Here is a 15,066-nt window from a genome sequence, read left to right on the forward strand (position 1 = left end):
GGGGGAGGGGTGTTGGAGAGGAGTGGACAGACTCCAGGCAAGGTGTGAGAGGACATTAAAACATTGAATACAACACAAAGATAAAACACTGACACAGGGGTGGTGTACCGTAGTGATTCCCAATCAAAGGGTACGTGAACCCCAGGGGATACTTCTGCAGTTGCCAGAGGGTACTTTGAAAGATGAAGTTATTCCTAACTATGTTCAACTAACAAAAGAAAAAAAAGGAAATCATGATTTGAAAATAAAAAACTAAATAGGATAATAAATTGGTCTGATGTGGAAGAAATTTAAAGGCACAATGAGTAGGATTTTTCTCAAACTTTGTAGAAGTCTAGAATCATACAAAAATAATTTCTCTTCATCATCACTTATGACACACCACAAGTGTCTATATCCGAGGAGACTCAGACCTCTGCCTGCATTTTATTATTTTGCAGAGCTGAGGGCTTTTCTGGGCGTCAGCCTCTATAAAAATGTAGTGAACAGATGCCAGATCGTAAACAAGCATCCAAGAGCAATGGTGGACACTGCTAAAAAACACACAAATATAGTAAGGTGAAGCTAAAGACGGACAAAGCTTGTTCCAAAACAAGAGTGAATCTGGGGTTGGTTTTCACTTTTTACAAATGAACCAGCAAGCGACCTATCCTGAGTCAGTTGAGTGTGCAAATAAGAAGCAAGCAGATAAGTCAAAGTAGTTAAAAGTAGGCTAATCGATAAATAGTTCAAAATGAAAGGTAATGATAATGGATAAAATGATTAAAGTAATGGAGAAGATGAAATAGGTAGCTAAAAGTAATGGGGAAAAAACTGTTAAAATTGTTTGCTAAAAGTAATGGATTAATGATTTTAACATCCAACTTTCTGCTAATATCTTTTGTTATATTAATAGCATACGCACAGTACTGAAACACCCAATTTATCAGATGAAAAACTGCTGGTCTACGGCATCTGAAGAGCGAACTAAGGAGGACAAAGCAGACGGGTCAATGAATCTGATTGGAATGGGTTCACGATGAAGAGGACAGAAGGAGAAAATCTATAAGAAATGAGGAGGGAAACGTTTGAGATGGGAAAGGGTTGGTTAAGTCAAGGTGGGTTAGCTGGAATTGCCCATCCGATGTAATTAGGAGTGCATTAAGCCAATCAATACACATGCCTGGACACCTGTCACATGTCACACCAGCTCAAGGACTTTGCAGAGATGTCATTACCATATTTTACCTTGCAAGCTAATAAACAATACAGTGGGATACAATCACACACACATGAACGCACACTTACACGTCTATGTGCACACGTGCAGGCGCCATCATCACCGCACACACGTGTGTGTGTGTGTGTGATTATGGCCTGCAGCACACAAAGGGCTTAGAGGTGTGATCCTGCTTGTCTTGTCTCAGCAATCCAATCAATTACAGTTATCGGGAACATATAAATAGGTGCGTCAGTCCCAGAAGGGATCAGTAAGCAGGTGCTCACTACACAGGCAGCAGGTCAAACTCAGGTGTTTGGACGACTATAGGAGCTGCTGTTCCGCTCGATTTACTTCTTTTGAAATAAAATGTTTGGAGGAGTATCTCAAGAGATAATGTTAGTGGCCTAATCCGGAATTAAGCTTTACTGCTCAGACATTGGGAAATGGAAGACATGATTGACTGGATTGATTTAGTGAAACCTGCCTCAAGCTATCTGCAGCTGGGTTTCATTGACAGGGACACATCAATGGCTGTCTTGATTGACAAGTGAATCTTCAATAATGGCCACTGCGAGCTGAATCAAGTGTTAATCAAACTGATTAACAACGTGCTCTATCTTACTACAACAGGACCCCTGAAACTGACATATTTCAATTTTCAACGGAAATGCTCCTGTATCCTTACTGCTATGTTTTTCTTTGACATATCACACTGTGACTGTTTGTACTTTTCATTAACTTGGTGATAATAGAAACATTACATCACACCATGAGCTGTGTTAGTTTCCAGTTGACGGGCTGGAAATGATGTGGCTGCATCCCATGCTGTCCCTTTATGGTATTAGAGTGTCATTAGTCCTTATCGGTGGATCTGCTGCTGTCTCTGTCTCCCGCTGCAGAGTTTGTTATGATGCTTTCTGCACGATGACGTCTGATGGAAGAAGATGGAGCATACAACGCTTGGATGTGAGTACTTTCTTCTTCCTGCTGTTGTAATTCTGTTTTCTGTGACAGTGTGTATTTGTGATGTCTGATTGTTGAAAGAAAAACACACACAATGGAGTCAAAGAGATGTGTTCATATTTTCATGGTAAAAGTTGAGTTTTAGTGAGTACAGAGGGTAAAAGGGTGAGTTATGAAACACTTAAATGTATGTAATGGTAATGCTACATTATCGCCCCCCAGTGGTTAGAACGTGTACAGACTCTTCAGATCTCCAGAGTGAAGCTAGATTAATGTTCTTTACCCACTGATTACATATTAACTTCAGGCTCATGAACTGTATTATATATAAATTATATATCAACTTATTTGCCCATAAATGGGCTGAAAGCTATGAAAACTTTCTCAACTCATCTTTACTCTGTGTGATGGAGTCCTACATGAACTCACTATTATCTGCTAAAGATTGAACATCTTTGGTTATTTCACATTATAGGATTGTGTTTTTTCTCTACTCTGTTCTTCTGACGGACTGAAGTGTGCAGGACTTGTTGGGAAAAGCTGATGTCACAGACTACAATGCTCCAAACAGAATTTAGCAGCATTTTAATTAGAATCTGATATAGTTAGTTTGGTTACTGTCAAATCTAATAAAACCACACCCACACAGTCCTGAGTTGAGTTTTTATGTTGGAATTCTTTAAAAAAAATACAGATGTGTTTTATTTCGTTAATATTCAATGTCATCTAGAAATACTTGATTTGAATCCAATGTTTTGGGGGCTTTACGTGAGGTAAAAACTCATGCTGCTAGATGTCTCAGTGCCTTCTATAAAACTGATCAAGCAGTGGACACTGAGGCTAAAGTTGAAAAATGAAGTGCATTTATTATTGAAAATTGATAACTTAAACATCTGACCAAAAAGCAAGATCTGTCCAAAGAGCGTTTTTACAGATGATTTACATCTTGACTTGAATTGTGTTTCTTTAAGATGTATTCATGAACATTATGAACAAATGGTGCCTTAAACCAACTTCAAGAACAAAAATACAATTACAACATATTTTTTCACTATGGCAAAAAGGAATGGTGATAAAGCCAACGTATTGTGTAATTCAAATCACAATGCAAAATGGTGTAAGGCAAATGCAGTCCTGACTGAAGCACTGCAAGTAGAGTCCTCTGTCCTCCAAGTAGACAAAGATCAGCTGTGAAGGAAGAATAATGCTCACCTATCAGTTGTATACATACTGTTTTTGTCTTGTTTTGAGTTGTCATAATATTGCAAGACCCCCTTCACATTTGTCATACAAACACATGGGAAGAATATACAAATAGTATTCTTACTTATAAATGAATTGGTATAAGTTGATGTAACGGGGAGCTGAATCTTCTGGTTCAGAGGAGAGACAAATAATACATGAACAGAACCTTCAACACTTAATCCTCGCCCTTCACGGGGATCTCCAAAGGTTAGTTTCGAGAGGAAGAAAAGCGTTTAAAAAGCTTAGAATCAAGATGAGATTTCAGCGCTGTGCGCGTTCCCCCCCTACGACCTGATGTCAGGAGGGATAAAGTGGCTAATCTTTGCATGACGTTCTTGGAAGAAACTCAAAGTGGGAAACGATGGGAAGAAACGCAGATTGTCTCATTCTTTCAACAAGAAAGTCCTCGCCACAACTAAGAGGCAGCGATGGAAGTTGTGAACGGTAAGCATGTGGGAGAAGTGAGTTAGAAAGAACACGATGCTTGGAAGATATAGATCAACACTTTCAGGACTGTTTGGTACACATATGCCGGCCTTAAGTTGCACTTGGTTTTTGCACAAATCTCTTGTTAATGGTTCATCTAAAACACATTCTGTGATCACTTTTTGGGACTTTCAGCATTTAGGATTTAGTTTCACAGAATCACCTCACCCCTCCTCCATATTAACATAAACCTTAACCAGCAGCCAAAAAAACTAAACAAAAAAAAAAAAACCTTTTCAAAAGATCTCAAGAGAGATGATTCAACACAAACTATCATCTTCACCTCAGCGCTGCAAGTGCCATCCTTCAAGGCAGGAGAGATAAACTACTCTGTCCTCACATTCAACAGCATCAACTAAATATCAAAGCTGCTCGTCTTGTTTCAACACAGTTATGATGTTCTTATGAAAATGAACAGCATTAAGAACGATAGCGCATGAGAACAGTTGCTGTCATATTTCTCTTATTTCTTTAATCATTTTTGAGAGTCACAAAAAAAGAAAAGAAAAGTGCATCAGTGGAAGTATCCCTGAGGTGGTTTGGCCACATCTCTGGTTTCAGTGATGCACAGTTTAAGGATGTTTCAACTTTGCTTTTATGTTTTTATGAAGAACGGTCTTTTGTGGATGTAAACAGAAGAGTTGAAGGATAAAATGGCATTGGTGAGATGTTGGTACAGGGTTGTCTTGAGTGTCATTTAAGTCCGAAGGATGTTTGTGGTAATGAGAAAGGGAAGCTCTAGTTGTTGGGGATGCTCTGCAGATATGCGAGGATGTGCTGGATCTTCACCAGGCGCTCTCTGAGGCTGGTCATGGAGAGGACAGAGAGCTGGTACCGCGGGTCGATAGGCAGAACGGCCAGGAGCCACCAGCAGCACGCTGGACCATTAGGAGTAGCCTGGAAGAGAGGAGGAAGAGTATTAGACCAACATCAAACATCATAGTCCGATGCTTACGTGTGTGAGTTGGGGATTCTCTTCATACCACTCTTCTGACGCAACAGGGCCGGTGGGATTAGGTATGAAGCACCCATAAAGCTCTTTAGCCTACATTGTCAATGGACTCCGCCCCGTGGTTGTCCTAAGAGTGGAGCTGTAATCCCTTTCAACTCTGCAGGCTATGAGCCGGAGCTGAGCACACATAACAACAACCACGTTCCGGTATTATGACTTCTAAAGCAGGTGAATCCATGGTAATGTGGGTTTCCCCTGAAGGCTAAGTGGGTCATGGGATGATCCACTTTGAGTCTAAGAATCTGCAGTGTCTCGCCATGTCAGATGAGGTAATAACAGCTTTACAAACACTGCAGTATTTTGGAGAGAATTACTGCTAGGGCTCAGCGGATACCGGTTCTGATAATAATAATAATAATAATAATAATAATAATAATAACAATAAATACAAAATAGTATATAGATTGGTGTTCCTTTGATTATCTGGTTATTTGAAAAGTTGGGATGTTAACCAAACGGGTTGTTGCTGTTAACAGACTCTGCACCACCGACCCACCGGTCAAGTTGCAGTTTACATCCATGTCTGTTAAAAATGTCATGTGTTTAATAATTGTCATAATTAGCATATAAATTCTTGAGTTATGTGTTTAGTGAGGTCACAGTGATATCACAGGGACCACCTAAATATTTGAAAGTAAATCCTTGATAAAAGGAAGTTAAAAATAGGTCTCTCTTGTTTAAACACGCTCAACGGATCAGTGGGAATAGTTGGCCTGGCTCTGACTCAGGAATGACTCTACAGTAATGTGTAATATTTCATGTGTAGTTGACGATTATACTCCCTAAGCAATCAGTTTTAAATGCAGTCCTTACAAAACTAATCTGGACAGGAATAATCTCTACCGATGGAAGTAGAGGGTGGGGCGTTTACCTGGATGTCAGCTTCTCGTTCTGGCATTGGTCCAAAGTGCTGCAGGATCTGGTTGTGAAAGTGGAACTTGAGGTTCTGGAACCAGACGCGGGCCTGCTCATACACGGCATCATGCAGCTCTTGTAGTCTCTGTAGCTCATCACTGCTCTCAACCTGGTGGAAAAGAATCAATTCACTTTGGTCACGTTTTGAATTGTTTAAACTTAAAAATGCATTCCTTTGAAAAGAATTGGCAATGAATGACAACAATGTCAAAAAACGAAAGTGACACCGCACCCAAAACCAACCCCTACAGACTTGAAATGTGGTTTCATATGTAAGACACAGATTTAGAGCAGAGTATGACTATAAAATCATTCAAATGTTATTGTGGTTCTTACCTTGGCATCACCCAAGTGCTCGATGTTAGCAATACTGTAGCCGTCCTTCATTCCTCGGGACACTACCCGGAAGCGTTTTCCTCCGATGGTGTCCACTACTGATCGTCCGTCAGGGAGGAAATGGACACTCCTGATGGTCAGCATGCAGCCATAATCTACAAACCTGCAGTGGACGACACAATTTGGTTTTTGGTTTAATTGGAAAATGGAGTTTTGGCAGTTTGTGCCAGTGGCTCCTCTTTACTTGATAAGGAGATATGTCTGGTTTTAAGTTCCTCCAATATTAGAAGTTATTATCTTATGTAATAATAATTCATACAAATAAATGTGCTTGCAAGTGTGTTCTTGCTTGCGTGCTTACCCTTTCTTGGGATCGTTTATACACATCCCAAACTGCCGCGTGCCCGCGTCCATGCAGCGGCGAATCATGAGGCGGTAACGTGGTTCGAAGACATGCAGGGGGCAAGGCACGGTGGGGTAGGCCATGGTACACACAAAGATAGGCACATTCTTTGTCAGACTGCACAGAGGGAGAGGAGCAGAAAACATTGTCAAACGTCCTCTACAGACACTTCTGACGGTGAACATTGGAAACAGACCTGGCCACAGACAGAAACGCTTACTCAGAAAGGTCTCTGGTCTCCTCCAGGTGCGCTTTAGTCCTCTCTGCATACGCCGGACTCAAATACTGTTTGATCAGCATGTCCAAGACAGTCGCCACCATGTAGCTCCTACATGCTAGATACTGGAGACAGCGGGATATGTGTTGATTAAAAACAGGAAGGCGAGGAACCCATATTTTTACTCAGCCCAAAAAGATGAATATCCAGCTTCAACACACGCAAAAGACCGGCCTCTCACCTCTTTCAGGCTCTCTTTGCAGAGGGGACACTGGGGCGTGTGATCCAAGCAGCGCTCCAAACAGTTTTTACAGAAGGTGTGGCCACATGGTGTCGTCACAGGCTCATAGAACAGCCTGTGTTGATCACAGAGATGCAACGTTCAATTGTCAATTCCTAATCCTCATTTACAAGTGTTCAATGTGTGTAAACTTCGTGGTAAATTTGGCCCACTAGTGTGTGACGGTACCTCATGCACAGAGAGCACTCCAAGTCGTTGGGGTCCAGCAGGTCCTCAGGAACACTTCTGCAGGTCTTAGCTTTGGCGGCCTTTTGCTTGGAGCCTTTCACCACACCTTGAGTCGACCAAAGAAGAAAGCATTTCATTATATATGTTGTTGGCAAAGGAGACGTGTTAATCAATCATTTGGATTGAGTGTCTACCCAACCTCTTGTACATTATTCAAAGTCTGTATTTAAGAGTCCAATTCAGCTTCATTTTACTACCATTATATGTTTTGAGTTCTTAGAATATTATTGGTGTAAACAGAAACGGAGGCGATTTGACTTGGAAATTAAAAATTAAAACATGAGGAAGAACAGAAAGCAATGAAATAGGGGCGTTGGCCATCGACCTTGTTTTTTCAGCTTGTTACTTCCGCCGTCGACAACACAGTGCTCTGTGTCCGACACCGAAAGCTTCCTCTTCAGCAGGCTCCCCTTGTCCTCGTCCCCCAGCTGAGGGGCGGAGCAAACTCTCTTCAGCCCTTCATCGCCACAACCGGAGCTGTGGACGCGTAGGGAACGAGCTCTGCTGAGACCAGGCCGCTCCAGGCTTTCCCACCGTTTCTGAATAATGACAGGCGACCGTGGTTAAGAAGTTAGTGATGATTCTATTATAAAACCTGTGGTGACAAAAGCATTGAAGCTATTCTCCAAACCATGTGAGATCAGTACTCAGTCTGCTCGTACCTCAAGGCGTTCCAGATGGTCGTGTCCCGAGGCGGCGCGGACCTGGTGTTGTCTTTGGACCGGGCTCGGTGGTTGAGCTTCGGCCACGAGGGTTTTATTACGCATGTGAGGTGACGTGTTCTGTGTGGTTTCCCTCAGGCCGACCTTCACGTTCTCATCGGCGGGGGAGAGCAAGTCACACAGGATCTGTAAAAAAGCATTCAGTCTGTCAGCGAGTGCACGAGTCTTCAGATTTGAGAGGCAGACTATGTTTCAAAGGTGTTCGGGATGCAAAAACAAAACGAAAGTTTCTGTTATTTTGAAATTGACAGGTTTAGTGGAAAAGTCAAGCACTTTACAACTGTGCTTAAACAACATGTTTACATTTTTTACAAAAATATTGACTTTTTATGAGATGTATGAGATGTATGATTCCTTATACAGAGATGATTCAGAGATGATTACACACAATTTGAGCAGCATTAGCAACTGAATGAAACACAGTGGCAACAAACTCTCACACTAATCTGAAAATGTATGTACTACATACAGGAGACGACTGTTGAGCGCTTACATAACTACAATCCTGTGGTCAACCTATTAAGTGGTACTAATGTCATTACAGACAGAGTCACAAGACCTGATCCACTAACAACTTGCACAATTCCATGACAGACTGAGACTTAGCCTGATCCCCACGGTTAACCTTATTCAGACTTACATATACTGTATTTGCACCTCATATGTACATTATTGTAACCTGAGACTTTCAGATTTGCTCTCTTCCCACTTTGTATTGCAACTGCTGCACTGCAACGTCCCTCAAGATAAATGAAGTTTATAGAATGACTGGACAACCTTTGTGGCCGAGACAAAGGGGGAGTATACACATTTGTGATAAATGCTCTAACTGACTGAAATCAATATGGATGAACAGAATAAAATGCCCATTGTCAGGACACCAGAGACACATTTCCTATGCATAGATGACAATGCACAATGTACTACAAAAGGTACCGTCATAAAGCTTGAGTGGGATTTTAAGATCCATTCCATGACAGGATATACCATCACGTCAATGTAGTATAATACCAGATGCTAGCTATGAAAATAGCTTTGTGCAATAACAATAATATGATCTTATTGCAGAAAATGTTGACGTGTCTCATTGAGCAATAAGATAGTAAAGGTTGAGCTTTATGTTCCCGGCTATCAAATCAAACAGTTCCTAGGCTCCTGGAAGCTTAAAGCTTTGGCTTACATTGTATTGACGCTAGCTCCTCCAGCCTACTTGTGTTAACACAGTGCAACTCAACTGACTACAGACTTAAGGATGACAGTCTAACATGTTTTACTCTTCCCACATTGTCAGCAGACTAATCAGCTATCTAACCTTTTCCACTTGTCTCTTAGCACCGGGGAAGTCCTCGTCTACGGCCAGGCAGTGGAGGAAGACTTGGAGAGACTCGTCCACTTGGCCCATCTCATGCAGCACCATAGCTTTCCTAAACAAAGCCTGGAAGGACAGAAAGAGAAACGTTAGACAGAACTCTTGATGGCAGGTCTTTATGCTTTAAATGCATCTTAAGAACAACATATTCAAAAACACACTGAACTGTTTTTAAAAACAGACAGAACACAATTTTCCTAAACTCAAGGAAGAGACGCAGCTTTTTTTATTTTTTTAAATGCAATACTTCAATGATATCCAATAAATCCATATGACATACTTTTTGCCGCCAATAAAGAATACCCTAAGCTTAAACCCAGACATTTGGTCTCCTGTTACTAATGCAATAGTCAATGATGGCTTTGACCTTAATCTCTGCATTTTCAGTAGGGGTCTAGAAAACCTTCTTTAGTCATGATGCTCTCGTAACTACTTACGCGATGAAAAGGCCTTTTATACAACACTATAAATAGCAGGAGGTCATTAACAACAGGCCTCGTAAACAAACAAACAGGGTCAAACCTAAGAAAGGATCTTTAGACTGTGATAAATTCAGCTGCCAAGACACGCATCAACATTTCACCTTTAAAATTATTAATTATTAATGAGGTGCTCACTGTCTTAAAATACAGCTTATTTTAATAATGACCGGCTGACTAATATATCAGTCAGAAGAGAGTGAACACATGGCAGACTCTCCTCAGTAAAGTGTGTGAGCGTGCGTACACAACCCGGCAATGCCAGGCTGGCATTCAATTTGATTCAGACATAACTTTTCTGTAGCAGAGGATAAGAAATGTGTGAGTGACGTACCTCAGCAGAACAGCTGGACCAGGGACTAAACTCTGTGTCCTCCAAAGCCAGGCGGTACAGTTTGAGAGCCATGTACGCCTCCGCCCGGGACAGTCGGGCCACGGCCATCGACTCTGGATCTGCGGGAGAAGAAAAATCTTTATTCACGATAAGAAAAGGGTTTTATTTGAGAATATCGGAAAGCACAGCCTTTTCAGTTTAAACAAATACCATTCAAATGTAAATCAACATGACATACACCATAATATTAATTATATTGACAACATCAAACTGTCTATAATTTAATGAGTAAACCTACAGCAGTTTCTACTTGCATGGGAAGGTAGTGTTTACCGCAAGAGAAAGTTTTTAAACTCTGTCAATTCCCACACGTCATATGTTACTTAACCACATGACAAACACAGATAATACATCTCCCGGCAGAGGGGGGGAGGGGCTTTCAGGAGATCTAATGGATTTGGAGGATTATTTGGTGGATTATCTACACCAAGAATGCACGATGAAGGGGAAATGATTGCCGTTTCACCGATTATATCCTGGATTTCTTGAAGAACATCTTTCCAGAATGTGTGAATAAATTAGATTAAAGGAGACTCAAGATCCACTAATACTGGCATGTACTAAAAATCAAAAGCTAGCGATATTAAGTCACCTAATCCCACTCTTAACACTTTCAGAGATGGCTAAATTGTTTGGGGTTATCATTAAGTATAAATGTGTCCATTATCTTTAATGAATGATTTATTGAAATCCCGTTAAAAGCAGACGTTTGGCATTCATCTCATTACTCAACTACATCACTTTGTTTTGAGTTTTGTTTCGGATGTTGAGCAGACGCTCATGTGAGCAGGACCACAGGAGGTTTGTCTAGTCATCAGAACATCAGCGAAGAACCCCCGAATATCTGGAAGTTTCTGTCCCGCTTCTTCTCCGAGGACCAGAACAGTCAAAAGCGCTCTTTTACCAACTGCCACATTGTGCATCCTCGGCCCAATGCCGACTGACTGTCTAGTCAGAAAGGTCCACACCAGTTACCCTCATTTGACCTCTAAATAACAGGTATAACTTGTTATTTTCTGACATTAAAAGGCACACAAGAAATAAGTGGGGGGGGTGGCATGCATCAAAAATCCCAGGGCATAACCAGTGGGCACATAACCGTAGATATTGTGGATATGTGGCACTGCAGCCAATCAGCTGGCGGGCTTTTTGTAAATCCAACTGAGTAACTTCATGCAGGAACACAGTGGATTGTGTAACTACATTTTGCAGACGTAATGTTTATACACACAGTCCAAAATCTGTCATTGTCATTGTCATTGTGTGAGGTAAATGTTGAACTCTTAACTGTTAGTCATTCCATTGGTGTCGGGGGTCACTAGAATTATTATCACACAGGAGTTTAGATGACGTCTTTCACTCAGTTTCCAAGGTACAAGTTACATATGTTATATCACTTGACCCAGATTCCACGAATGTCTCCATAAGCTCCAGTAAAGCGGGTGAAGGTCCAGAACATTTTACAGCCGTGCTGTCGGACAATCAGACATTTCTTTTTTAGGGTGTGGGAGATCAGATGTTGAATCTACACTGTGCTGCAGGTCACTTCCACTGCAACAATTAGGCGTTAAGTGCCTTGCTCAAGGGGCACTTGAGACCATTGTAGTTCCTGGTGAAAGAAGCCTATCTCATTGACTTCACTTCTACAAGTCTTTGCAACCATTACTGGGATATTATGCTCCAGCTGCCACAAAGTTTAAATCATTTTTATAAATAATTTGACACGGAGTCATCTTAAGTTTCATAGACTGCATACACGTTAGGATCTGTGTTACAAAAGCTAACTCACTGCCCGGCTGAGGCCGAACCACCAGCGTAGGCCTGCCTCACAAATTGCCCAGTAAATGGTGCATTTATGCTCGTGTACAATCATGTATGAAACTAGCTCACAACTGTTACAAAATCTAAATGCCCTTTAATAAGTTACAAAATCACGCCTCGCCGTGTGTCACGACCTGCCTTATGCAACTGTGCAACATGCGCGCATGCTCAGCTTTGTGAACTTTCGTAAGCAAGGATGGACCGAACATAACGCGACAGTTTATGGGAGGAGGCTGGCAACAGATTGGTAAAAAACGTAACTGGATTTTCAAAATGTCGGTCAGTAGAACTTACTCTACTTAAACCCTTTGGGGATCCACTAACAATAAACACAAGACTACTGCGTCATGTCCAAATGTATTTTGCTTTTACATAGAAACGTACCAGTGACGATTCGTGTTCCTGCTCACTGAGGGTGCGCAGCAGACACATCACCGGAAAACACACCTTGCCTTCTTAAAACATGCATGTAGCGTAATTTTTGTTTTAATACTCACCACACTGAATAGCATCGGTTGCTAACGACACGGCTTCGTGGTAGCGTCTTGTTCTGCAGAGCTCGTCCACTTCGCACAGCGTTTTCGACCTTTTCAGCTCGTCGGGGAACCATTTCTCCAAAAGTCCGCACATAACTACGCTCACTTTCTCCTCGCCGCCGACGGTTCCGCTGCACAGCTTGCATTTGGAGAGCCGCTGTCGTTGCAAACACCTTTTACAATACGAGTGTCCACAGGCTAGAGTCACGGGTTCACCTAAAAAGCTACGACAGTTGGGACAGTCAAACACATCATCCCTACGGCTCTCCTCTGCGTCCCGACTGCGACGCCAAAGCGGGTCTGGCCCAGCCGCTTTTCTCTTAAAGTTGCGGAGGATGCAGTCCACCAAGGTGCCTAGTTGTTCCGGTTGCACGGGGCCGTACCGCATAGCCGCGGAAAACAAGTCGATAGCTTCTTTCAGGCAGTTTCCCGACGCTAGAGCGTTGGCTTTCTGCAGTATAAGTTGATGGTGGTCCTGCTCTTCCAAGACGTTGTCCGAGGCGGCACCGATGAAGAAGGCGCTTCTCGCGTCCTGTGCGTCCTCCACTTGCGGTTGGAGTGACATTGTAGCGTCTAAATATGAAAAAAACTAAAATGTTACGTACATTTAGGGTTTCTTCTGTTGACGTGTCTATTCATTTCTATAGCTGCCGCGGTCCATCACAGTGTAGAGGACCGTCACCGGCTTTACCTATAGACGCTCGTTTGTTACATAAAAAAACCCCACCGTCACGTGAACAGTGAACTCGAGCTCCGATTGGTCAGGACGGCTTGGTTACAAAACCTGCGTTTGAAAGTTTCATAACTGGAAAAGACGTAGTGAAGTTAACTGTGTGCCAGCTTATAGCGCAGCCATTTGTCCTAGAGCCCCCTGCGTATGAAACCCCCCAGGCTGCACCAGTAGGACAATATGAAACAAAACAATATACGTGCTGCTTCGTGATATTCCTATTTATTAATTGTATTATCAATTTGAGAGCTGTTAGAACACGTTCCCAGAGAAGCCCTCTCATAACTGGTTGTGTAACAGGATTTTGTAACCGCCAAGTTTCATTTATTATTCATTTGATCTTCCCTGTCCGCCTAAATAGTATGTCACTATCACGTCTTTCACACTAACCGTTCATCTTGTGCATCTCCTGTTTGTGTTGAATAAAGTAAAAAAAACAAAAACAACATGCAATACCTCCATGGCCTGGCTGGACCACTTTTTGAATTAGTGAATAGTGTGTCTCGTGTTATATTTGTGATTTGTGATGATTAATATGTTTCTACTTTGCACTGTGTTGATTGTTGATTGTTACATGCACCTCCCGTCATGTCAAATTCCTTGTATGTTCAACATACCATGGCAATAAATGGTTCTGATTCTAATTCTGTTTCGTAATACATGTTTTGCAGACATTAGCCTGATACTTGCTAAAGATTTGTAAAATAAAAGAGCCTTGCGTTCACTACGTGTTGTGTTTTCTACCTCTAGGCCTACTCTCGGGCTTTTGTTTTGTTGTCGTCTTAGTAGCATCTTGTTGCCACATTTTTTGTACATGTTACTTTTCTGTATAGTATGCCACATGTGTTTGTGCCGCTTTTTTTCTGTTGTGGTGAGCCAAAGATAATAAAGTTGTATTCTAGTCTATTTATTTCCATTTTCCTAGATGAAATGTGTGAATAATGTAAAGGTAAAAAATGGCAGATTGTTCCTTCAACTTTAGCAACTATTTTCGACCTCTTGGCAGATGTCCGTCCAATCCTCCTTCCCAAAACCAGTGAAGCTCAGCCACAAGAGATGCATACTGCAGATCTGCTGTCACCACATGTTCCACTGTCTGTCACCTCCTGGAGGAATGAGCTACTGCTGGGTCACAACCACTAAATTGCTTTGTGCAACACAGAAGCTTCAGATAGTAATAACGCAATTCGAAAATAAGAATTGAAACAGCAATTGACCTTCCAAGAATATAGTGGTGTCATGGTCAAGGATGTATATACATTTATGAAATTTCTCATTATGAAAAACATGAACAGCTCTGGTCTTAAGGAAACACATAACGTGCTGTAGGTCACTTCTTTAATGATCATTTCTAATGAATAAGGCATGAAAAGTGTTACTTTAATTACCACAAAATCTAGACAGTGCTGTTGTGAACACTACTGAGCCAAATACCAGAAGAAGAACAAATTAAATAGCAAAATGTAACCCTGTGAATTGTAACCTTAAATCAGGCATACTGGAAATCATTTTGTCTTGTGAAGTCACAATGAAAGAAACGATCAGTATTCCTGCTACGCTCATCCGTCTATTTCATAATGTATTTTGTGCTACAACGGTTGGACAGGCTTTGCACAATGTAGTCGGGGTTATACAAGACAAAAGAGGGCTGGACCAGAAGCAGCTTTGTGTAGTGTGGAGGGGCCCTGCCCTCTAGTGGTCAAAGTGG

General features: G+C 41.7%; 2 protein-coding genes across 2 annotated transcripts in view; one reads left to right on the forward strand and one right to left on the reverse strand.

Annotated features, from left to right (window-relative positions):
• cabp4 (calcium binding protein 4) overlaps positions 1 to 2,153 on the forward strand; it is a 16,398-nt gene extending 14,245 nt beyond the window's left edge. The window contains exon 8 of the mRNA XM_031871529.1: positions 2,101 to 2,153. Within this exon, the coding sequence (XP_031727389.1) occupies positions 2,101 to 2,129 (29 nt within the window). The 3' untranslated portion in view covers positions 2,130 to 2,153. The remainder of the gene's footprint in view (positions 1 to 2,100) is intronic.
• An 857-nt stretch (positions 2,154 to 3,010) lies between these two features.
• Positions 3,011 to 13,354, reverse strand: lonrf1 (LON peptidase N-terminal domain and ring finger 1). Its single transcript, XM_031871469.1, has 12 exons — positions 12,590 to 13,354; positions 10,212 to 10,330; positions 9,342 to 9,464; positions 7,970 to 8,155; positions 7,633 to 7,846; positions 7,248 to 7,353; positions 7,020 to 7,134; positions 6,782 to 6,903; positions 6,520 to 6,678; positions 6,159 to 6,321; positions 5,779 to 5,931; positions 3,011 to 4,792 (listed from the first exon to the last, which is right to left on the reverse strand). The coding sequence occupies exons 1-12, from the start codon at positions 13,191 to 13,193 to the stop codon at positions 4,634 to 4,636; spliced, it is 2,223 nt and encodes a 740-aa protein (XP_031727329.1). The 5' UTR covers positions 13,194 to 13,354; the 3' UTR covers positions 3,011 to 4,633.
• Between the last annotated feature and the right edge of the window lie 1,712 nt (positions 13,355 to 15,066).

This window comes from Anarrhichthys ocellatus, unplaced genomic scaffold (genome assembly GCF_004355925.1).
Source record: "Anarrhichthys ocellatus isolate YVR2014 unplaced genomic scaffold, GSC_Weel_1.0 scaffold58, whole genome shotgun sequence".
Taxonomy (NCBI): domain Eukaryota; kingdom Metazoa; phylum Chordata; class Actinopteri; order Perciformes; family Anarhichadidae; genus Anarrhichthys; species Anarrhichthys ocellatus.